Source organism: Callithrix jacchus, chromosome 1 (assembly GCF_049354715.1).
Source record: "Callithrix jacchus isolate 240 chromosome 1, calJac240_pri, whole genome shotgun sequence".
In the NCBI taxonomy this organism is placed as follows: domain Eukaryota; kingdom Metazoa; phylum Chordata; class Mammalia; order Primates; family Cebidae; genus Callithrix; species Callithrix jacchus.
The window spans coordinates 191,565,738-191,590,257 of NC_133502.1; the positions used below are offsets into that span (position 1 = coordinate 191,565,738).

At 42.2% G+C, this 24,520-nt stretch overlaps 1 protein-coding gene and 1 pseudogene across 2 annotated transcripts in view; one reads left to right on the top strand and one right to left on the bottom strand.

Annotated features, from left to right (window-relative positions):
• Positions 1 to 24,520, bottom strand: part of SLC25A17 (solute carrier family 25 member 17) — an 85,918-nt gene that overhangs the window by 14,842 nt on the left and 46,556 nt on the right. Inside the window, exons 8-9 of one of the 2 annotated variants that reach the window (XM_035266467.2) lie at positions 22,940 to 23,022; positions 8,041 to 8,943 (exon numbers count right to left, since the gene is read on the bottom strand). In XM_035266467.2, the coding sequence (XP_035122358.1) occupies positions 8,796 to 8,943; positions 22,940 to 23,022 (231 nt within the window). In that variant the 3' untranslated portion in view covers positions 8,041 to 8,795. Of the gene's footprint in view, positions 1 to 8,040; positions 8,944 to 22,939; positions 23,023 to 24,520 lie in introns of those variants that run through there. The other variant, XR_013521188.1, reaches the window with a different exon arrangement.
• On the top strand, positions 18,379 to 18,500 carry LOC128929787 (U4 spliceosomal RNA; annotated as a pseudogene).

Sequence of the window (24,520 nt, forward strand, 5' to 3'; positions counted from 1 at the left end):
GCAAGGAGGACATGGAGGGAGATGATAGAGCATGTGGAGTGGGCAAAAAGTTGAGCAAGAGCCTCAGTTCCTCCTGGATCCCACACACACAGCCAAAAAGACAGGATGCTCCTGGAGGATTTTTGCAGGGGTTTCTGTTTTTTTGTTGTTTTTTGAAATGGAGTTCCACTCTTGTTGCCCAGGCTGGAGTGCAATGGCATGATCTCAGCTCACTGCAACCTCTGCCTCCTGGGTTCAAGCGATTCTCCTGCCTCAGCCTCCGAAGTAGCTGGGATTACAGGCATGCACCACCATGCTGGGATAATTTTGTATTTTTAGTAGAGACGGGGTTTCTCCATGTTGGTCAGGCTGGTCTCAAACTCCCAACCTCAGGTGATCTGCCCTCCTTGGCCTCCCAAAGTGCTGAAATTACAGGCGTGAGCCACCACACCCTGCTAGGAGCTTCTGTTACATGGGTTCCCTCCTTGGGTAGGAGTTCCCCCTTCTCAGCCCCTTCCTTCCTCCAGACCTTTGATGCTTCTTTTCAGCAAATTTTAAAAAGGGTAATATTTTAATTTTATTTCAGGTGAGAAAACAACACACTCGTTGCTAAAAATATATAAACTTAAACCATGCAAAAAAGAATAAAACAGTCACAAAAATGATAGCTATGTGAGGTAATGCATATGTTAATTAACTATAGTTAGTCATCCTGAAATGTATAATTTCAAACATCGTGTTATACACATTAAATACATACACTTTTATCTGCTAATTTAAAAAAAGAGGGCCAGGTGCAGTGGCTCACACCTGAAATCCCAATACTTTGGGAGGCCAAGGCAGGAGGATCGTTTGAGACCAGGAGTTCAAGACCAGCCTGGGCAACACAGTAAGACACTCTCTCTGTCCTTGCTGGCTAGCTAGCTATGAAAATAAATAAATACATACAATAAAACAAAAAGAATGTAGGCCAAGCACAGTGGCTTACTCCTGTAATCCCAGCACTTTGGGAGGCTGAGGTGGATGGATCACCTGAAGTTATGAGTTCGAGACCAGCCTGGCCAACATGGTGAAACCCCGTCTCTACTAAAAATAAAAAAATAAATTAGCCAGGAATGGTGGTGTGTGCCTGTAATCCCCACTGCTCTGGAGGCTGAGGCAGAAGAATCGCTTGAACCCGGGAGGCGGAGGTTGCAGTGAGCCAAGATTGCGCTACTGCACTCCAGCCTGGGCAACAAGAATGAAACTCTGCCTCAAAAAGAAAAAAAAAAAAAAAGAATGTAGAACTGGAAAGTGCTGCTGTTTCATTGCTAATAGCTACTAACTTTTCACATTTTAATATTTATCCTCGTAACCTTTAATTTTGTTAAATGAAAATCCTATGATATGGGAGGATTTGTAGCTTTTCTGCTTAAATTAACATGGGTATGAAGTCATCTGCATTTTTTCTATTTTAAAAAATAAACTATTTTTTGAAGCAGTTTTAAATTTACAGAAAAATTGTAAAGATTGTGTGGTTTCCATAAACCACACACCCAGTTTCCCCTATTATTAAAATCTTATATTAGTATGGCCATTTGTTAAAATTGATAAACCAATATTGACATATTATTATTAACTAAAATCCAAATTTTATTCTACTGTCTTTTTTTTTTTTTTTTGAGACAGTTTCCTTCTTGTTGCCTAGGCTGAAGCGCAATGGTGTGATCTTGGCTCACCACAACATCCGCCTCCTAAATTCAAGCGATTCTCCTGCATCACCCTCCTGAGTAGCTGGGATTACAGGCATGCGTCACCACACCCAGCTAATTTTTGTTTTTTGTTTTGTTTTGTTTTGGAGATGGAGTCTTGCTTTGTCATCCAGGCTGGAGTGCAGTGGCATGAACTCGGCTCACTGCAACCTCTGCCTCCTGGGTTCAAGCAAGTCTCCTTTCTCAGCCTCTGAGTAGCTGGGATCACAGGTGCACACCGGGCTAATTCTTGTATTTTAGTAGACATGAGGTTTCAACATGTTGGCCAGGCTGGTCTGGAACTCCTGAGCTCAGGTGATCTGCCTGCCTCAGCCTCCCAAAGTGCTGGGATTACAGGTGTGAGCCACTATGCTGGACCTTAATCTTTCTATTTTTAGTAGAGACAGGGTTTCACTATGTTGGCCAGGCTGGTCTTGAACTCCTGGCCTCATGATCTGTTTTAATATAACTCTATTGAGACTTTTTTTGAGACAGGGTCTCATTCTGTCACCCAGACTGGAGTGCAGTGGTGCAGTCTCGACTCATTGCAACCTCTGCCTCCTAGGTTCAAGTGATTCTCCTGCCTCAGCCTCCTGAATCGCTGGGTTTACAGGAGTGTGCCACCACACCTGGCTAATGTTTTGTGTTTTTTGTAGAGATGGGGTTTCACTAGGTTGACCAGGCTGGTCTTGAACTCCTGGCCTCAAGTGATTCACCTGCCTCAGCCTCTCAAAGTCTGGGATTATCAGTGTGATCACCACACCCAGTGTAAGCATCAGTTATGAAATCAGGTTTCCTGGTTACAATCCCAGCAGAGTTGCTTCTGGGTGGTAAGACTTCGTTCTACTTCCCACTCTATTCCTGTGCTTCAATTTCCTTATCTGTTAAGTGGGACTAAAGATTCCAATTTTTTTTTAGATGGAGTTTTACTCTGTTGCCCAGGCTGGAGTGCAATGGTACCATCTCAGCTCACTGCAACCTCTGCCTCCCAGGTTCAAGTGATTCTCCTGCCACAGTCTCCCTAGTAGCTGGAATTACAGGTGCCACCACATCCAGCTAGTTTTTTGTATTTTTGTAGAGAGGGGGTTTCCCTATGTTGGCCAGGCTGATCTTGAACTCCAGACCTCATGTGATCCACCAGCCTCAGCCTTCTAAAGTGCTGGGACTACAAGCGGGTGCCACTGTGCCCGGCTAAGATCCCACTTTAAATATAAATGGTGACAATTAGATAAGACCAAGTAGTTAGGCTGAGCATCAGTTCATGCCTATAGCCCAGCACTTTGGGAGGAGAAGGTGGGAGGATCACTCGAGGCCAGGATTTGGAGACCAGCCTGGTCAACATATTGAGACCCAGTCTTTACACAAAATTTTAAAATGAGCTGGGTGTGGCGGTGCATGCCTGTAGTCCCAGCTACTCAGGAGACTGAGGCAGAAGAATCGCTTGAACCCAGGAATACAAGGTTATAGTGTGCTTTATCATCCAGCCATTGTATTCCAGCCTGGGCAACAGAGAGACTCTGTTTCTAAAACAAAAGATCATGTAGGTAAAGTAGATTTAGAGAGGGTCTGGCATAGAGGGCAGGAAAAAGCCTGGAAGCAACCCAAATGTACAATAATAGGGAATTCAATTACTTTTTTTTTTTTTTTTTTTAGATGGAGTTTCGCTCTTGCTGTCCAGGCTGGAGTGCAATGGTGCAATCTTGGCTCTCCGCACCCTCCACCTCCCAGGTTCAAGCAATTCTCCTACTCCAGCCTCCCGAAAAGCTGGGATTACAGGCATGTGCCACCACGCCTGGCTAATTTTTGAGATGGAGTTTCACTTTCATTGCCCAAGCTGAGTGTAATGGCACAATTCTCAGCTCATTGCAACCTCTGCCTCTTGGGTTAAGTGATCCTCCTACCTCAGCCTCCTGAGTAGCTGGGATTACAGGCATGCACCACCATGCCCGGCTAATATGTTTGTATTTTTAGTAGAGATGGGGTTTCTCCATGTTGGTCAGGCTGGTCTCAAACTCTCGGCCTCAGGTGATCCGCCTGCCTCAGCCTCCCAAGTGCTGGGATTACAGGTGTGGGCCACCGCGCCTGTCCTCTTTAGCTTTTCAAAAGAGCCACGGTGATTCACTAGATCAGTCAGTGACTTTGCCATTAAAACATGTTTTACTATTTTTTTCTTTTTCTTGTTTTTTTTTTTTCTCTTTGTTGCCCAGGCTGGAGTGCAACAGCACAATCTCGGCTCACTGCAACCTCCGCCTCCTCGGTTAAAGTGATTCTTCTGCCTCAGCCTCCAGAGTAGCTGGAGCCACCATGCCCAGCTAATTTTTTTGTATTTTTAGTAGAGACGGGGTTTCACAGTGTTAACCAGGATGGTCTTGATCTCTTGACCTCGTGATCCACCCGCCTCAGCCTCCCAAAGTACTGGGATTACAGGCGTGAGCCACCACGCTTGGCCTACTGTTTAACTGAGTTTATGTTTTACTGTTTAACTGCTAAGTGTTTGGGAAACTTGACTAAATAAAATATAAAATTACTGGATTTGGCTTCTTTTTGAGAAGATGCAACAAAGGAAGGCTCCCAGAAAAGAAATGTTCACAATTTTTAAAAAATGGAAAGAGGAAAAGGTGCCCCAAAGTAAAACCTAGTGCATTTGCTTGGTTCAAACAGCTTTTTTTTTTTTTTGAGATGGAGCCTCTCTGCTCTGTTGCCCAGGCCAGAGTGCAGTGGTGCGATCTTGGTTGACTGCAACCTCTGCCTCCCGGGTTCAAGCAATTCCCCTGCCTCAGCCTCCCAAGTAGCTGGGGCTACTGGTGTGTACTATCACGCCCAGCTAGTTTTTTTAGTAGAGACAGGGTTTCACCATGTTGGCCAGGATGGTCTTGATCTCCTGACCTTATGATCCACCTGCCTCGGCCTCCCAAAGTGCTGGGATTACAGGTGTGAGCCATCACACCAGCCTCAAACAGCTTTTTTATTTCGTGACGGAGTTTTGCTCTTGATACCCAGGCTGGAGTGCAATGGCGTGGTCTCGGCTCACCGCAACCTCCGCCTCCTGGGTTCAGGCAATTCTCCTGCCTCAGCCTCCTGAGTAGCTGGGATTACAGGCACGTGCCACCATGTCCAGCCAATTTGTTGTATTTTTTTAGTAGAGATGGGGTTTCACCATGTTGACCAGGATGGTCTCCATCTCTTGACCTCGTGATCCACCCACCTCAGCCTCCCAAAGTGCTGGGATTATAGGCTTGAGCCACCGCGCCCAGCCTATAAGCACATATATATGCCCTATGCTGTGCCAGACAGTCTCCCACATCTACAGCTCTTGATCATCAGAATGGCTTTGAGAGGTCATCATTTCTACTTGACAGATGAAGACCTGGAAGTTCAAAAAGTTCAAGTGATTTGCCTGTAGCCACAATGCTAATAAGTGACAGAATGAAAACTAGGACCAGATCTGGCTCAAAATTCAGAGTGCCTTCTGCTAAACCACAGATACATCTATTCAAACAGCCATTAACCAGTAACAGTGATATAATCCTAACAGTTTTCGCTAACATTTATCTAGTTCTTCTCATGCGGCAAGCACTATGCTAAGTGACTTATGCATAGGATCTCATTTAATCCTTAACTGCCCTATAAGGTAGGTTTATCAGGATTTCCATTTCATAGTCGAGGAAACCAAATTTCATAAAATTTCAGTTATTGCTTTGTTCCCGCAGCTGGTATGGAGTGGGGCAAGAGTTTGAACCTAGGTCTATCTAATTCCAGAACCCTTTCTCTTAATCATTACACTACACTGCAGGAAACTCAACTCTAGTCCTGCCTCCAAAGAGGCAAGTCATTTGATAGTTCTCTCTCTATTGCCTTGTTAATTAAATGGGGGATATTGTTACTTGTCCCTACTATTTCACAGAAATATTAGGATTATAAAATGAGGAAGTATGTAAGCTATAAAAAGGGAAATTGCTATATAAATCTAGGTACTGTCTGAAGTTTCACTCAGATCTTCCCGATCCCACAGTCATAAAGCGATTTAGCTGACATCGTTAGCTCTCAAATGTTCTCTGAAGTGGGTAGTGAGTATTATCTCCACTTATCAAACAGCAAATTACAAAGAGATGCTGTAATATGCTAGCCAGCAACAGAGCTGGGAATAAAACCCAAGATTTCCAACTCCCATTGAATGTTATTATAAATCTATTTCTGCATTTCATACTTAACTGTAGAACTGACAAGGGTAGAAATATTACAGTGCCCACTTCAAAACACACATTAAATACTTATAAAAATTAAATTTTCTACTGCTGTGATACTAATATAATCCCTAAGGTTCTTAATCCTCATATTCTAGAGAAACTGCACAAAGTATTAAAAATAACAAATTTCCATTTTTCAGGCATGGTGGCTCATGCCCATAATCCTAGCACTTTGGGAGGCTGAGACGGGTGGATCACCTGAGGTCAGGAGTTCAAAACCAGCCTGGCCAATGTGGTGAAACCCTGTCTCTACAATAAATACAAAAAAAATTAGCTGGGCGTGGTGGTACACACCCACTTAGGAGGGTCCCACCTACTTAGGAGGCTGAGGCTGGAGAATCACTTGAACCCAGGAGGCGGAGGCTGTGGTGAGCTGAGATCATGCCACCGCACTCCAACCTGGGTGACAGAGTGAGGCTCCATCTCAGAAAAAAAAAAAAATTCCATTTCCCTAGTACAGACTTCAGCTCTTTAGTTTTCTCAAACAACTTATTATTAACCAATGGTTATAAAACTAGGCGTGTTACTACCTAGTTTCAACTAGTGAGTCTGTAAATTTCCATGAGGAACATAACCCTCAATGTTAAATTGTTTCCTTATAAAATCAGAAAAAGAAAAGCATCAAACACATTCTCACATCATAAATACCTAACACAGAGAAATAATTTGAATTGGAAATTATCCTAACATACCAACTCACAATATACTGAGTTCAAAATTGAACTTCCAAAGGGAACAACATAATTAAAACAATGAAAATACACATGGCACCTTTATGATTGTTTTTCTTCTATACAGAAATCAAAATAATTTTGTGCTTCCCACTCAAGGTCTGCCACAGGCACACAAAAACCTTAAAGTAAATTAAAAAGTAGTAAAAACAATTGTCTTCAATTATCTGATTTAAATAGGGAATCAATGTTCAGTCTTCTTCCCAGATTATTAGCTCCTGCTAATTTTTGTTTGCTAGAATAATAATACAATGATCTTCAACAATCATATACTTTGAAATTACCACAGGGACTAAAGGGAGGAAATAAGAGAAGGAAATTTCCACTCCCAAAATTGAACAGAATCCTAAATACTGAAGTCTTTCATTATTACTTTCTCTGACTGAATCACGGACTTATAAATGAAAAACCTGTCATTTTGTTATAAGGACAAAAACTAAGTCATAAAAATCCAAAGAACTGCTCTGCTCATGTCAAGAGAATTTGCTTCTAGAAAGGATCAAGATACCTACATCCTCTCCTAGCCGCATAATAAAAGCTCTACCACCTTAACAACGTGCTGCGAGGTGAAAGCAAAAGGTGAGATAGGACTTCTAGAATTTTCAGAGGTTGTTTGAATACATTAATCTATCTTTCATTTGTGAAAAATCTTTATCTTGATTTCTTTTTTTTCTTGTTGGGAGACGGAGTATTGTTCTGTCTCCAGGCTGAAGTACAATGGTGCGATCTCGGCTCCTGTGACTTCCATCTCCCAGGTTCAAGTGATTCTCCTGCCTCACCTGAGTAGCTGGGATTATAGGCGTGTGTCACCACGCCTGGCTAATTTTGGTATTTTTAGTAGAGATAGAGTTTCACCATGTTGGTCAGGCTGGTCTCGAACTCCTGACCTTATGATCCACCCACCTTGGCCCTCAAAGTGCTGGGATTATAGGTGTGAGCCACCTCACCTGGCCTATCTTGATTTCTATAATTGAAACCAATCACTTCTTCTGATGGGTCAGGGGTCCTATGGTCTTGTGAACTTTAATGTGACTGTGAGTCACCTGGGGATGTTACACTATGGAACGGGATTCATGAACTCTGGGCTGCATGCCCAGCCAGCTCTCAGCTCATGGCAGTGTTACTGTCTGATGGACCACACTTTAGTAATAGGACTCTAAGGAAGGTTTCCAAATGAAATAACCTCAACCAGATGTTGATTTTCAAAATATATAGCCTATACCAAGTTTATAAAGGGAGACAACATGCCAGACCTCAAAAAGGTAACTGCTCCCCTTCTCTTTTTTGTAATTTTTCCCATTTGGTTGCAGACTCAACGTAATACCTTAATAAAGAGCAATTTTCAAGAATATCTTGTTTGTGTTGACCATTTATTGGGACTTGACTGACCAGGGCTTGTGCGGATGGACACAAACCTCAAGGTTTTTGTAATGAAAAGATTGATTCAAAATAAATATTTTAAAAATTATGTCAAACACTAATGAATAAGTGACATTCACAAATAGTTTACAAGAGAATCATTTGGGATCAACAATTTTCATTTCACAAAATAAATAGCTCATATCCTAAAAATAAAAAAGACACCTCTCCTTAAGCAGGAGGAAAAAAGCCCAAGAAAAAGAAAGTCATGCCCATGGCAAAGTCCTAATATTAGTTTTAGAGAGGAAAATACCAACACAGACACATACAAAAGTATTTGAGGAGAATTACATGTTATTAAATTTGTCCTAGAACCTGGAGGAGAGTTCATGGAAAGAGAACAGCTGGTATATTTAAGAAAAACTTAAATAGAAAAGATTATATATGAGAGTAAATAGTCCATTTCTCTTAAGAAAACCAATAAACACTCAAAAACTTGCATTTTGAGGTTTTCAACGTTTTTCTTCATATTAGTCCAACTGCCACCCCAAAAATCCAACCAGCCAGCATAACAATTACGGTGACAACAGGTCCAGTTGGCCATTCTCCCTGTTCACCCTTGGATGCTTTTCAAGCCAATGAGGGTAACGTTTGTGGTGGCAGGAGTGAGTCAAAGGAGAATCACTTCTCTTTACTCAGGAGGAAACCTCCCTCTTGAGCATCTTCGGAATTTTTCATGGGAAGGCGTCTCAGTGTTTGTGTGCACTCTTCAGCCCCATAACTGTGAAGGTGGCAGCTGTCAGTTTCTCATAAACAAGGAACATGAGAGCAGCAGTGAGGACTGTCTGAAGCAATTTGGCTTCAAGGCCTTTGTAGAGTCCCATTATTCCAAAACGTCTAAAGGGAAAGAGGTTTGAAAAAACAGAAGTCAACTCCTGCATCAGAGAACATGCTACCTAGATAGCTACTTTGATGGGAACAAGCAATGGAGGTTTTAGATTTCAACACAGACTTTTGTTGTCAAAGTACTTCTTATCTTTAAAGGTATTTGGGGACTGATGAAGGTTTAGTATTCATGAACCATTAATACTTGGTCTTTATAGTCACCATTAATTAGCAGAATGCTGACAATATCCCACTGAGAGGATGCAGATCCCAAAACCATCTTAATGCAAAATCTGAGCTCTAACAAAGAACTTTTGGATCTTGACTTTTTGTTTTTGTTTTTTGAGACAGAGTCTTGCTCCTCCTGGCACCAGGTTGGAGTGCAGTAGTGCGATCTCAGCTCACTGCAACCTCTGCCTCCTGGGTTCAAGCAATTCTCCTGCCTCAGTCTCCCAAGTAGCTGGGACTACAGGCGCGTGCCACCACATCCAGCTAATTTTTGTATTTTTAGTAGAGATGGGATTTCACCATGTTGGCCAGGATGTGGATCTTCACTTTAATGCTAATTTAGTTATTTCACCTTAGTCCCTAAACGGCAGGAGAGCTGTCAATATGTTCAGATCATTTTAGCTCAATATAACTAAAGAAAGAGACAAATGAAAAGCTTTGTGATGCTCAAACTTCCCATACATTTCATCTTCTAACCCAGTGGTTTTCAGATTTAGCAGGCATCCAAATCACCTGAAAGGCTTGGTAAAACATAGATTGTGCCAGGCACGGTGGCTCACGCCTGTAATCCCAGCACTTTGGGAGGCCGAGATGGGTGGATCATCTGAGGTCTGGAGTTCAAGACCAGCCTGACCAACATGGAGAAACCCTGTCTCTACTAAAAATACAAAATTAGCTGGGCATGGTGACGCATGCCTGTAATCCCAGCTACTTGGAGGCTGAGGATCAATTACTTGAATCACTTGAATCTGGGAGGCTGAGGTCGCACCATTGCACTCCAGCCTGGGCAACAAGAGTGAAACTCTGTTTAAAAAAAAAACAAAATAGATTGCTGGGTCAATTCCCAGAGTTTCTGATTGACTAAGTTTGGGGTGAAATTCAAGAATTTGCATTTCTTCTTTTTATTAATAGAGACAGGATCTCACTCTCTTGCCCATGCTGGTCTCCAACTCCTATGCTCACGTGATCCTCCAGCCTCGGCTTCCCAGAGTGTTGGGATTACAGGCATGAACCACTGTACTCAGCCCAAGAATGTGCATTTCTAACAAGCTCCCAGATGAGAAGGAGAAGGATGCCAGCCTGGAAACCAGCCCATAAGAACCACTGCTCTAACCTCGGAAGATTGTTTCAGATAAAATGGGAGTTTAGAGCAAAAGATCTCTCTAAAGCTATTTATTGAGAGTGAATTAATCTCATCTGCCAGTTTACCAGCAGCTCCAGGGTTATTTATAGCATGCAGATTGAGATATTGAATCAAGTGTTCCCATCAGAAGCTATTACTACATTTTATATATATGCTGTGTGAAAATCTATAATTGGGGGAAAATCATATGATGAAAGGGAATGACTTAAAGACTTGACCCATGAATTTCTAGTTCCCTTACTAATTTGAATTATGTTACCCCAAGAAACCTAAGAAATTCCACCTCAGTGTTTCTCAAAATGAGGACCAGCCATATCAGAAGCACTAGAGTTTGTTTAGAAATGTAGATTCCCAGGCCACAACCCAGAGAGGAGGCAAACTTACATTTTACAAGCATCTGAAGTGATTTTTAACCACACAAGTTTGGAGAGGCCTGGTACAGTATACTACACTATCTGTTATCACAGCCACTAGCCATATGTGGCAATTAAACATTTTAAAAAAATAGGTTGGGCACAGTGGCTCATGCCTGTAATCCCAACATTTTGGGAGGCCGAGGCAGGCAGATAAACTGAGGTCAGGAGTTCAAGACCAGCCTGGCCAACATGGTGAAACCCCATCTCTATGATAAACACAAAAATTAGCCAGGTGCAGCATTGCACGCCTGTAGTCCCAGCTACTATCACTTGAACCTGGAAGGCAGAAGTTGAAGTGAGCTGAGATCACGCCACTGCACTCCAGCCTGGGCAACAGAGTGTCTCAAAAAATAAATAAATGAAAATAAAAATAAATAAATAACGCAATTTCTTAGTTGCACTGGGCATATTTCAAGTGTTCAACAGTCACATGCAACTAGTGGCAGCCCTATTGGACAGTACAGATGTTTCCATCATTGAAGAGCATTCAAGTGAACAGAATGAAAGCCCTTATTCATTCATCCTTCCTGAGTGCTTACTAAGCATCTGAGTTTGAACCTCTGATCCTGCCTTGATCTCATATTGGGCAAGTCACTTTCTTTCTCTCAATCTGTTTTCTAATCTTTGAAATGGAAATATAATCACCCTTCCACATCCCTAAGGTTGAATGAGACCCTAAGAAGATATAAGATGTAAAAACACAATAGATTTGAAAAGTATATAAACCCATAGATTTCTATTTAACGCTATGTTCTTAGCTTTCTTGTTAACTACATCTTTCTTTTTTTTTTTTTTTTTTTTTTTTTAATTTTTTATTGGATTATAGGTTTTGGGGTACATGAGCAGAGCATGCAAGACAGTTGCGTAGGTACACACATGGCAGTGTGCTGTGCTTTTCTTCTCCCCTTCACCCACATTTGGCATTTCTCCCCAGGCTATCCCTCCCCACCTCCCCCTCCCACTGGCCCTCCCCTTTTCCCCCCAATAGACCCCAGTGTTTAGTACTCCCCTTTCTGTGTCCATGTGTTCTCATTTTTCATCACCCACCTATGAGTGAGAATATGCGGTGTTTCATTTTCTGTTCTTGTGTCAGTTTGCTGAGGATGATGTTTTCCAGATTCATCCATGTCCCTACAAACGACACGAACTCATCATTTCTGATTGCTGCATAATATTCCATGGTGTATATGTGCCACATTTTTCCAATCCAGTCTATTATCAATGGGCATTTGGGTTGATTCCAGGTCTTTGCTATTGTAAACAGTGCTGCAATGAACATTCGTGTACATGTGTCCTTATAGTAGAACGATTTATAGTCTTTTGGATATATACCCAGTAATGGGATTGCTGGGTCAAATGGAATTTCTATTTCTAAGGCCTTGAGGAATCGCCACACTGTCTTCCACAATGGTTGAACTAATTTACACTCCCACCAACAGTGTAAAAGTGTTCCTTTTTCTCCACATCCTCTCCAGCATCTGTTGTCTCCAGATTTTTTAATGATCGCCATTCTAACTGGCGTGAGATGGTATCTCAATGTGGTTTTGATTTGCATCTCTCTGATGACCAGTGACGATGAGCATTTTTTCATATGATTGTTGGCCTCATATATGTCTTCTTTTGTAAAGTATCTGTTCATATCCTTTGCCCACTTTTGAATGGGCTTGTTTGTTTTTTTCCTGTAAATCTGCTTGAGTTGCTTGTAAATTCTGGATATCAGCCCTTTGTCAGATGGGTAGACTGCGAAAATTTTTTCCCATTCTGTTGGTTGCCGATCCACTCTAGTGACTGTTTCTTTTGCCGTGCAGAAGCTGTGGAGTTTCATTAGGTCCCATTTGTCTATTTTGGCTTTTGTTGCCAATGCTCTTGGTGTTTTGTTCATGAAGTCCTTGCCTACTCCTATGTCCTGGATAGTTTTGCCTAGATTTCCTTCTAGGGTTTTTATGGTGCCAGGTCTTATGTTTAAGTCTTTAATCCATCTGGAGTTAATTTTAGTGTAAGGTGTCAGGAAGGGGTCCAGTTTCTGCTTTCTGCACATGGCTAGCCAGTTTTCCCAACACCATTTGTTAAACATGGAATCCTTGCCCCATTGCTTGTTTTTGTCAGGTTTATCAAAGATTGTATAGTTGTATGTATGTTGTGTTGCCTCTGGTGCCTCTGTTTTGTTCCATTGGTCTATATCTCTGTTTTGGTACCAGTACCATGCTGTTTTGATTACTGTAGCCTTGTAGTATAGTTTGAAATCCGGTAGTGTGATGCCCCCCGCTGTGTTCTTTTTGCTTAGAATTGACTTGGCTATGCGGGCTCTCTTTTGGTTCCATATGAAGTTCATGGTGGTTTTTTCCAGTTCTGTGAAGAAAGTCAATGGTAGCTTGATGGGGATAGCGTTGATTCTGTAAATTACTTTGGGCAGTATAGCCATTTTCACGATATTAATTCTTCCTAACCATGAACATGGAATGTTTCTCCATCTGTTTGTGTCCTCTCTGATTTCGTTGAGCAGTGGTTTGTAGTTCTCCTTGAAGAGGTCCCTTACGTTCCTTGTGAGTTGTATTCCAAGGTATTTTATTCTTTTTGTAGCAATTGCGAATGGCAGTTCGCTCTTGATTTGGCTTTCTTTAAGTCTGTTATTGGTGTAGACGAATGCTTGTGATTTTTGCACATTGATTTTATATCCTGAGACTTTGCTGAAGTTGTTTATCAGTTTCAGGAGTTTTTGGGCTGAGGCGATGGGGTCTTCTAGGTATACTATCATGTCGTCTGCAAATAGAGACAATTTGGCTTCCACCTTTCCTATTTGAATACCCTTTATTTCTTTTTCTTGCCTGATTGCTCTGGCTAGAACTTCCAGTACTATATTGAATAGGAGTGGTGAGAGAGGGCATCCTTGTCTAGTACCAGATTTCAAAGGGAATGCTTCCAGTTTTTGCCCATTCAGTATGATATTGGCTGTTGGTTTGTCATAAATAGCTTTTATTACTTTGAGATACGTTCCATCGATACCGAGTTTATTGAGGGTTTTTAGCATAAAGGGCTGTTGAATTTTGTCAAATGCCTTCTCTGCGTCAATTGAGATAATCATGTGGTTTTTGTTTTTGGTTCTGTTTATGTGGTGAATTACGTTGATAGACTTGCGTATGTTGAACCAGCCTTGCATCCCTGGGATGAATCCTACTTGATCATGATGAATAAGTTTTTTGATTTGCTGTTGCAATCGGCTTGCCAATATTTTATTGAAGATTTTTGCATCTATGTTCATCATGGATATTGGCCTGAAGTTTTCTTTTCTCGTTGGGTCTCTGCCGGGTTTTGGTATCAGGATGATGTTGGTCTCATAAAATGATTTGGGAAGGATTCCCTCTTTTTGGATTGTTTGAAATAGTTTTAGAAGGAATGGTATCAGCTCCTCCTTGTGTGTCTGGTAGAATTCGGCTGTGAACCCATCTGGATCTGGGCTTTTTTTGTGAGGTAGGCTCTTAATTGCTGCCTCAACTTCAGACCTTGTTATTGGTCTATTCATAGTTTCAGCTTCCTCCTGGTTTAGGCTTGGGAGGACACAGGAGTCCAGGAATTTATCCATTTCTTCCAGGTTTACTAGTTTATGTGCATAGAGTTGTTTGTAATATTCTCTGATGATGGTTTGAATTTCTGTGGAATCTGTGGTGATTTCCCCTTTATCATTTTTTATTGCATCTATTTGGTTGTTCTCTCTTTTATTTTTAATCAATCTGGCTAGTGGTCTGTCTATTTTGTTGATCTTTTCAAACAACCAGCTCTTGGATTTATTGATTTTTTGAAGGGTTTTTCGTGTCTCAATCTCCTTCAGCTCAGCTCTGATCTTAGTAATTTCTTGTCTTCTGCTGGGTTTTGAGTTTTTTTGATCTTGCTCCTCTAGCTCTTTCAATTTTGACGATAGGGTGTCAATTTTGGATCTCTCCATTCTCCTCATATGGGCACTTATTGCTATATACTTTCCTCTAGAGACTGCTTTAAATGTGTCCCAGAGGTTCTGGCACGTTGTGTCTTCATTCTCATTGGTTTCGAAGAACTTCTTTATTTCTGCCTTCATTTCGTTGTTTACCCAGTCAACATTCAAGAGCCAGTTGTTCAGTTTCCATGAAGTTGTGCGGTTCTGGGTCGGTTTCTGAATTCTGAGTTCTAACTTGATTGCACTATGGTCTGAGAGGCTGTTTGTTATGATTTCAGTTGTTTTGCATTTGTTGAGCAGTGCTTTACTTCCAATTATGTGGTCAATTTTAGAGTAGGTGTGATGTGGTGCTGAGAAGAATGTATATTCTGTGGATTTGGGGTGGAGAGTTCTGTAAATGTCCACCAGGTTTGCTTGCTCCAGGTCTGAGTTCAAGCCCTGGGTATCCTTGTTGATTTTCTGTCTGGTTGATCTGTCTAGTATTGACAGTGGAGTGTTAAAGTCTCCCACTATTATTGTGTGGGAGTCTAAGTCCTTCTGTAAGTCATTAAGAACTTGCCTTATGTATCTGGGTGCTCCTGTGTTGGGTCCATATATGTTTAGGATCGTTAGCTCTTCTTGTTGTATCGATCCTTTTACCATTATGTAATGGCCTTCTTTGTCTCTTTTGATCTTTGTTGCTTTAAAGTCTATTTTATCAGAGATGAGAATTGCAACTCCTGCTTTTTTTTGCTTTCCATTAGCTTGGTAAATCTTCCTCCATCCCTTTATTTTGAGCCTTTGTGTATCCTTGCATGTGAGATGGGTTTCCTGGATACAGCACACTGATGGGTTTTGGATTTTTATCCAATTTGCCAGTCTGTGTCTTTTGATTGGTGCATTTAGTCCATTTACATTTAGGGTTAATATTGTTATGTGTGAATTTGATACTGCCATTTTGATTCTAAGTGGCTGCTTTGCCTGTTAGTTGTTGTAGATTCTTCATTATGTTGAAGCTCTTTAGCATTCAGTGTGATTTTGGAATGGCTGGTACTGATTGATCCTTTCTATGTGTAGTGCCTCTTTTAGGAGCTCTTGTAAAGCAGGCCTGGTGGTGACAAAATCTCTGAGTACTTGCTTGTTCGCAAAGGATTTTATTCTTCCTTCACTTCTGAAGCTCAGTTTGGCTGGATATGAAATTCTGGGTTGAAAGTTCTTTTCTTTAAGAATGTTGAATATTGGCCCCCACTCTCTTCTGGCTTGTAGTGTTTCTGCCGAGAGATCTGCTGTGAGTCTGATGGGCTTCCCTTTGTGGGTGACCTGACCTTTCTCTCTGGCTGCCCTTAGTATTCTCTCCTTTATTTCAACCCTGTTGAATCTGACGATTATGTGCCTTGGGGTTGCTCTTCTTGCGGAATATCTTTGTGGTGTTCTCTGTATTTCCTGCAATTGAGTGTTGGCTTGTCTTGCTAGGTGGGGGAAATTTTCCTGGATGATGTCCTGAAGAGTATTTTCCAGCTGGGATTCATTCTCTTCGTCCCCTTCTGGTACACCTATCAAACGTAGGTTAGGTCTTTTCACATAGTCCCACATTTCTTGGAGACTTTGTTCATTCCTTTTTGCGCTTTTTTCTCTGATCTTGGTTTCTCGTTTTATTTCATTGAGTTGGTCTTCGACTTCAGATATTCTTTCTTCTGCTTGGTCAATTCGGCTATTGAAACTTGCGTTTGCTTCGCGAAGTTCTCGTATTGTGTTTTTCAGCTCCTTTAATTCATTCATATTCCTCTCTAAGGTATCCATTCTTGTTATCATTTCCTCGAATCTTTTTTCAAATCTTTTTTCAAGGTTCTTAGTTTCTTTGCATTGATTTAATACATGATCTTTTAGCTCACAAAAGTTTCTCATTATCCATCTTCTGAAGTCTAATTCCGTCATTTCGTCACAGTCATTCTCCGTCCAGCTTTGTTCCCTTGCTGGTGAGGAGTTTTGGTCCTTTCTAGGAGGCGATGTGTTCTGGTTTTGGGTGTTTTCCTCCTTTTTGCGCTGGTTTCTTCCCATCTTTGTGGATTTGTCCGCTGGTCGTCTGCGTAGTTGCTGACTTTTCGTTTGGGTCTCTGAGTGGACACCCAGAATGTTGATGATGAAGTATTTCTGTTGCTTGGTTTTCCTTCTACCAGTCTAGCCCCTTCGCTGTACGACTGTTGAGGTCCGCTCCAGACCCTGCTTGTCTGGGGTGCACCTCTAGTAGCCGTGGCACAGCGAGGGATGCTACCAGTTTCTTTTTCTGCTTCTTTGTCCCAGGATGATGCCTGCCTAATGACAGTCTTTTGGATATAGAGGGGTCAGGGAGCTGCTTGAGGAGACAGTTTGTACTTTATAGGGGTTTAATTGCTGAGCTGTGCACTCTGTTGTTCATTCAGGGCTGTTAGGCTGCTATGTTTGATTCTGCTGCAACACAGCTCATTAAACAACCCTTTTTTTTTTTCTCAAATGCTCTGTGTTGAGGGGTTTGGGCTTTATTTTTGGATGTCCGATCAGGTGTCCTGCCCAGCTCAAAGGCAGACTAGCCACTGTTTGGCTGCCGAGGCTCCGCCCTGCTGTTGTGTGATTCGCGCTGTTCCTGCCGGCTCTGCTGTGGTCTCCGCCACGCCCTGCGGCGGAGTCTCTTCGTTGTAGCGTGTTGCCTCAGCAACGGCAGGCTGCGTCAGCAGTGGGCGTGTATCTCAGTAGGGACGGGTTGCCTCGGCAACGGCTGGCTGCGTCAGCAGTGGGCGTGTATCTCAGTTGGGGCGGGTTGCCTCCGTAGTGGTGGACGCCCCTCCCCCACAGAGCGTCTCGGACCGTCTGCCCGGGATAGTTTGAAATCGCGGTTTTGTTCGTCCCACTGGGTATCCCAAACGATCTGTCCCTGCAATCCCCTGGGCTGGGCTATTGTGCAAGTCTCGTTCAGTCTCAAGTCCAGCCCTCTCAAGTCTCAGGTTGCCGGTTCAACAAGGCACCCAGACAAGCGCGCCCTGTGGGGATTGCTGGGTAGGGCCGGCCGCCGCCGCCCCGGCTGCTGGCTTCGCCAGGCAGACCTACTGCCTGGCGTCCCGTGTCTTTTTATACTTGGGAGTTTCCCCGTTCTGTGGGCAACAAAGATCAGTCTGGAAATGCAGCACTGACTCACCGTTTGCGAATTCAACGCGGGCTCCAATCCTGGGTTGTTCTCACAGCGCCATCTTGAGTCCCCCTCTGGCCAATTCCTAACTACATCTTTCTTAACTCTCTTAATGCTGACAGAAACAGAAATTGTTACCACTGTTTTGGGGTCAATTTGGAAATCTCTCTCTCTCTTTTTTTTTTTTTAATTTTTTTTGAAATGGAGTTTTGCTCTTGTTACCCAGGCTGGAGTGCAATGGTGCAATCTTGGCTCACCGCAACCTCCGCCTCCTGGGTCAAGCAATTCTCCTGCCTCAGCCTCCTGAGTAGCTGAGATTACAGGTGTGCGCCACCACGCCCAGCTAATTTTTTGTATTTTTAGTAGAGACGGGGTTTCACCATGTTGACCATCTTTAGTAGAGATGAGGTTTCACCCTGTTGACCAGGATGGTCTCGATCTCTTGACCTCGTGATCCACCCGCGTTGGCCTCCCAAAGTGCTGGGATTACAGGCTTGAGCCACCGCGCCCAGCAATTTGGAAATCTCTTATCAAAATTTCATATGTTCATACTTCTTAATAAGGTAATCTCATTGATTAAGATAATTTTCTCAGCTTTGCACAGATGAGGTTTATCCAAGGCACGATTATTGCTAATTGAAAACTTCCCAATACCCCGACATGACGACTTGAAATATAGTCAGAATTGGCAATTTTTGACAGTCTCTACAGGGGCTGAATATTTGAAAAAAAAAATAAATAAATAAAAATAATTTTCTCAACAATTATAAGCACTCAGGTATACAGAGCTAAATTTATGGGTTGTTCATTCAGCAATGTTTGTAAAGGCAAAACCTGGAAACAACCTAAATATCTATCAATAAGTGTATTGGTAAATAAATGATGGTATATATATATATATATATTTTTTTTTAAAGACTCAGTCTCACTCTTGTCTGCCAGGCTGGAGTGCAATGGTGCAACCATGGCTCACTGCAACCTCCACCTCCCAGGTTCAAGTGATTCTCCTGTCTCAGCGTCCTGAGTAGTTAGGATTACACAGGTGCCTGCCACCACGCCCAGCTAATTTTTGTATTTTTCCTAGAGATGGGGTTTCACCATGTTGGCCAGGCTGATCTCGAACTCCTGATACTCAGTTGATCTGCCTGCTTTGGCCTCCCAAAGTGCTGGGATTACAGGCGTGAGCCACTGCATCTGGCCAAATCATGGTATATTATATAATAGGAAACCAGGCAGTCATATAAACCAAAAAATAGATTAGGTCTATAGATTTCGATGTGAAGAGATGTTTGAGATGTTAAGTTTATTAAAAAGGCAAGTTGTGGCCAGGCATGGTGGCTTATGCCTATAATCCCAGCACTTTGGGAGGCTAAGGGAGGTGGATCCCTTGAGTCCAGGAGTTGGAGACCAGCCTGAGCAACATGGTGAAACTCTGTCTCTACTAAAAATACAAAAATTTAGCCTGGCATGGTGGCATGTGGCATGTGCCTGTAGCCCCAGCTGCTTGAGAGACTGAGGTGGTCCTCCCACCTCAGGTCTGGAAGTTGAAGCTGCAATGAGCCATGATTACACCACTGCACTCCAGCCTGGGTGACAGAATTGAGACCCTATCTCTCCCAACCAAAAAAAATTCTGATGAAGGAGTGAGGATGACTAAAAAAACAGGCAAGCTGCATCAGTATGTTGGCAATATATATTTCACATAATATTTAGGAAACTTATATGCTTAAATGTTAATAGTGATTGCCTCTTGGGAAAGAAATAAGAAGAGAGAGAAAAATACAGATTATGTATGCATGTACTTGCAGCTTTTACTGAAGTTTAACTGATTTCATTTGATGAGTTTTGACTCATGTATATACTCATGACACCAGGTATTTTTCACCTTCAAGTCAGTGAACATAACCATCACCAAAAGTATCCTCATATCCTTATGACCAGCCATTCCTCTCTCTGTCTGCGATGGCCCTAGATAACCACTGACTGCTTTCTGTTACTATGGATTAGTCTAGATTTTCTAGAATTTTATTGAAGTGAAATAATACAGTATGAATTCTTTTTTTGCCTGATTTTTTTTTTTTTATGTGGGAACAGAGTCTCGCTGTGTCTCCCAGGCTGGAGTGCACTGGTGAGATCTTGGCTCACTGCAACATCTTCCTCCCAGGTTCATTCTCCTGCCTCAGCCTCCCAAGTAGATGGGACTATAGGCATGTGCCACCACACCTGGCTAATTTTTTTTTTTGTATTTTTAGTAAAGGCGGGGTTTCACCATGTTGGTCAGGTTGGTTTCAAACTCCTAACCTCAAATGATCCATTTGCCTTCACCTCTCAAAGTGCTGGGATTACAGGCATGAGCCACTGCATGCAGCCAGGTTGGTCCTAGTTTTTGATTCTTACAAATAATGTCGTAAATTTGGAAGCAACCTAAGTGTCCATCAATAGATAAATGGGTAAGGAAAATGTGGTACTTATACAAAATGCAATACTACTCAGCCATCAAAAAGAATGAGATCTTGTCATTTGTAACAACATGGATGGAACTGGAGGTGATTCTGCTAGGTGAAACAAACCAGGCACAGAAAGACAAATATTGCATGTTCTCACTTATTTGTGGGATCTAAAAATCAAAACAATTGAACTCATGGAGATAAAGAGTAGAAGGATGATTACCAGAAACTAGGAAGAGTAGTCTCAGGGGAAAGGTGGGGATGGTTAATGGGTATAAAAAAAGAGTTTGAATAAGACCTAGTATTTGCAAGCACAACAGGTGAATATAGTGTATAATAATTTAATTATACTTTTAAAAATAACTAAGAGTATAATAGGACTGTTTGTAACAAAATAATGCTTGAGAGGATAGATACCCCATTTTCTTTATTTCTTTTTTTTTTTTTTTGAGACGGAGTTTCGCTGTTGTTAACCAGATTGAAGTGCAATGGCATGATCTTGGCTCACCATAACCTCCACCTCCTGGGTTCAAGGAATTCTCCTGCCTCAGCCTCCCGAGTATCTGGGACTACAGGCATGCACCACCATTCCCAACTAATTTTTGTATTTTTAGTAGAGATGGGGTTTCACCTTCTTGACCAGGATGGTCTCAATCTCTTGACCTGGTGATCCACCCGCCTCAGCCTCCCAAAGTGCTGGGATTATAGGCGTGAGCCACCGCACCCGGCTAGATACCCCATTTTCTATGATGTGATTATTATGCTTTGCATGCCTGTATCAAAATATCTCATGTACCTCAAAAATATATATGCCTACTATGTACCCACAAAAGTTAAAAATTTAAAAACTAAATAAAAAATAATAATAATTTTTTAAAAAAGCCATCATTAACATTTGTTTACAAGTTTTTGTATAAAAATATGCTTTCGTTTCTCTTGAGTAAATGCCCTGAAGTGGATGGCTGGGTCCTATAATAGGTGTGGTATCTATACATTTTTAAAGAAAATGCCAAATTGCCTTCCAAAGCTGCTGTACTATTCTGTATTCCTACCAGTAGCATGAGAAAGTAAGTTCTGGCTGCTCCAACATCCAGCCCAATATTTGGTATGGTGAGTATTTATTTTTTTACTTTATACCTATTCTTTGTCTTTTATTTACTTTTGTAAATAAAATGAAATCACACAGTGGCACAATCACAGCTCACTGCAGCCTCAACCTCCCCGGTTCAAGCAATCCACATCAGCCTCCTGGGTAGCTGGGACTACAGGCATGCGCTACCATGCCTAGCTAATTTTTTATTTTTGTAGAGACCGGGTGTCACTGTGTTGCCCAGGCTAGTATCAAACTCCTGAGCTAAAGTGATGTGCCTGCCTGGGCCTCCCAAAGTGCTGGGATTATAGGTGTGAGCTACCATGCCCAGCCTGATTTTATCTTTCAGTCCCTTGGAATGTTTTTATTATTATTATTATTATTTTTGAGACGGAGTTTTGCTCTTGTTGCCCAGGCTGAAGTGCAATGGCGAGATCTCAACTCACTAATGTGTCTGCCTCCCAGGTTCAAGCGATTCTCTTGTCTCAGTGCACCGCCCCCCCCGGCCCTGCCCCTGGCAAGTAGCTGGAATTACAGGTGCTCACTACCACGCACAGTATTTTTAGTAGAGACAGGGTTTCTCCATGTTGGTCAGGTTGGTCTCAAACTCCCAACCTCAGGTGATCTGCCCACCTAGGCCTCCCGAAGTGCTGGGATTACAGTCATGAGCCACTGTGCCCGGCCTATTTTTATTTTTTTTGAGACAAGGTCTTGCCTATATAGCCTTAGGCTGAAGTACAGTGGTGCAATCATAGTTCACTATAGCCTCAATCTGCTGGGCTCCAGTGAATCTCCCACCTTAGCCTCATGTGTAGCTGTGATTACAGATGCATACCACAGGCTTGGCTAATTTTGTAAATATTTTTTGCAGAGACAGGGTCTCACTACTTTGCCCAGGCTGGTCTTGAACTCCTGGCCTCAAGCCATACTCCCATCTCAGCCTCCCAAAGTGTTGGGATTACAGGCATCGGTCACTGTGCCCAGCTGCATATTTTATTTTAGGAATAATTTATTTTCAGAGTAGCTTGTATCTAGGAACACTAATAAAGTTCTAAGAGCTTTTGCTTCAAAGGACATCTCTGACTTATCTGACTTCACTAAGTGTCAATTTCTTTAAATGAAACAGGAAATAATAATAGTTCTTAACTCACAGAGCTACTGTTACGATTGAGATTACATACGTAAAGCCTCTAGCTCAGTGTCTGCCACATAGCAAACCACTGGAAATGCTAGCTACTCTTAGCATCATCAGCATCTTCATCTTCATCGTCATCATCATCATCATCACTATTATTACTTTTTCCACTGCCCTCCCTTCTTCAATACTCCTATTCTATAGGCAGATGTTACATTGCTAAGAGGGGTCACAGGATATACTATTAGTGAAAGCACCACTCAGGGTGATTGAAAACCTGAACTTTTCCATAATTTCCCAAAATGCTGTCATACTGTACGAGGCTCCTAAAATGAGAAATGTCTAAGCACAGTGAGCAAGGGAGAGGTTTTGAAGGCTGCCACTACCAAGGCAGTAGTGTTAAGAGAGGGAAATCCAACCACTCCCTGGCAGAGATGGCTGCTGAAGGAGAGCACGGAAGTAAGGCATCTATGAAGCTCACCTTACTCGCTGGTGAAGAAGATAGAGAATATTCCGAAGACTTCCCAATGTTCTGTTTTCTGGGTTTAGTCTATGACGCCCAAACTGAGGAAAGAGGAGAAAAAAAGATAAGTACTGTTACTGCTTTTTTAAATCTTAATCTCTGCCTGGAGAGAATATTAGGTTAGAGCAGTGTCTTATAGCATACATTAAGAAATTTACCCAATGAGTACCACAGATTTCATTAATCCTGTATTTTTCAACTGGGTGAAATATTTCAATTAAGTAAATAAAAATAAAAAAAAAATTTTTTTTTTTTTGAGACATGGTCTCACTCTGCTGCCCAGGCTGGAGGGCCATGGTATAATCTTGGCTCACTGCAACCTCCACCTCCCGGGTTCAAGTGATTCTCCTGTCTCAGCCTCCCAAATAGTTGGGATTATAGACATGTGGCACCATGCCCAGCTAATTTTTGTATTTTTTTTTTTTTTTTTTGAGACGGAGTTTCGCTCTTGTTACCCAGGCTGGAGTGCAATGGCGCAATCTCGGCTCACCGCAACCTCCGCCTCCTGGGTTCAGACAATTCTCCTGCCTCAGCCTCCTGAGTAGCTGGGATTACAGGCACGCACCACCGTGCCCAGCTAATTTTTTGTATTTTTTTAGTAGAGACGGGGTTTCACCATCTTGACCAGGATGGTCCCGATCTGCTGACCTCGTGATCCACCCGCCTCGGCCTCCCAAAGTGCTGGGATTACAGGCTTGAGCCACCGCGCCCGGCCAATTTTTGTATTTTTAGTAGAGATGTGGTTTCACCATGTTGGCCAGGATGGTCTTGAACTCCTGACCTCAAATGATCCATCCACCTTGGTCTCCCAAAGTGCTGGGATTACAGGCATGAGCTGCCGTGTCCGGCCCAAGAAAAATTTTTCAATGAAGCAAGCATAATCATTTTCATTTAATAGAGAAGTATAGGGAAAATTCTACCTCAAAAGAAAAAATGCCCAGGATGATGATTTGGATATTGATGGTAATAACTTCCACTTCTTTAGGAATTCTGATAAACGAATCATTTAGAACCTCTGCAACCTAAGCTCTTCACATTATGTGTTTATATTCTAAAAGTGTTAAAATACATTTATAAGAATGCTACTGAATTCCCTTATATTAAGTACCAATTTTAGTAAAAATGCTTTTAACAGAAAGTACTAATTTTTCTGAATTGGAATACTCTCATGACCACCCCTATTTTATCTAGCAACAAGCCTTTTGAAAATTTTTCTCCAAAACAGATTTTTATTTTGTGAGATGGAGTTTTGTTCTTATTGCCCAGGCTGGAGTGCCATGGTGCGATCTCGGTTCACCACAACCTCTGCCTCCTGGGTTCAAGCGATTATACTGCCTCAGCCTCCCAAGTAGCTGGGATTACAGGCATGCACCACCACCCCCAGCTAATTTTGTATTTTTAGTAGAGATGGGGTTTCTCCATGTTGGTCAGGCTGGTCTAGAACTACTGACCTCAGGTGATCCACCTGCCTTAGCCTCCCAAAGTGCTGGGATTACAGGTGTGAGCCAGCATGCCCAGCCTCTAAAACAGATCTTGAAT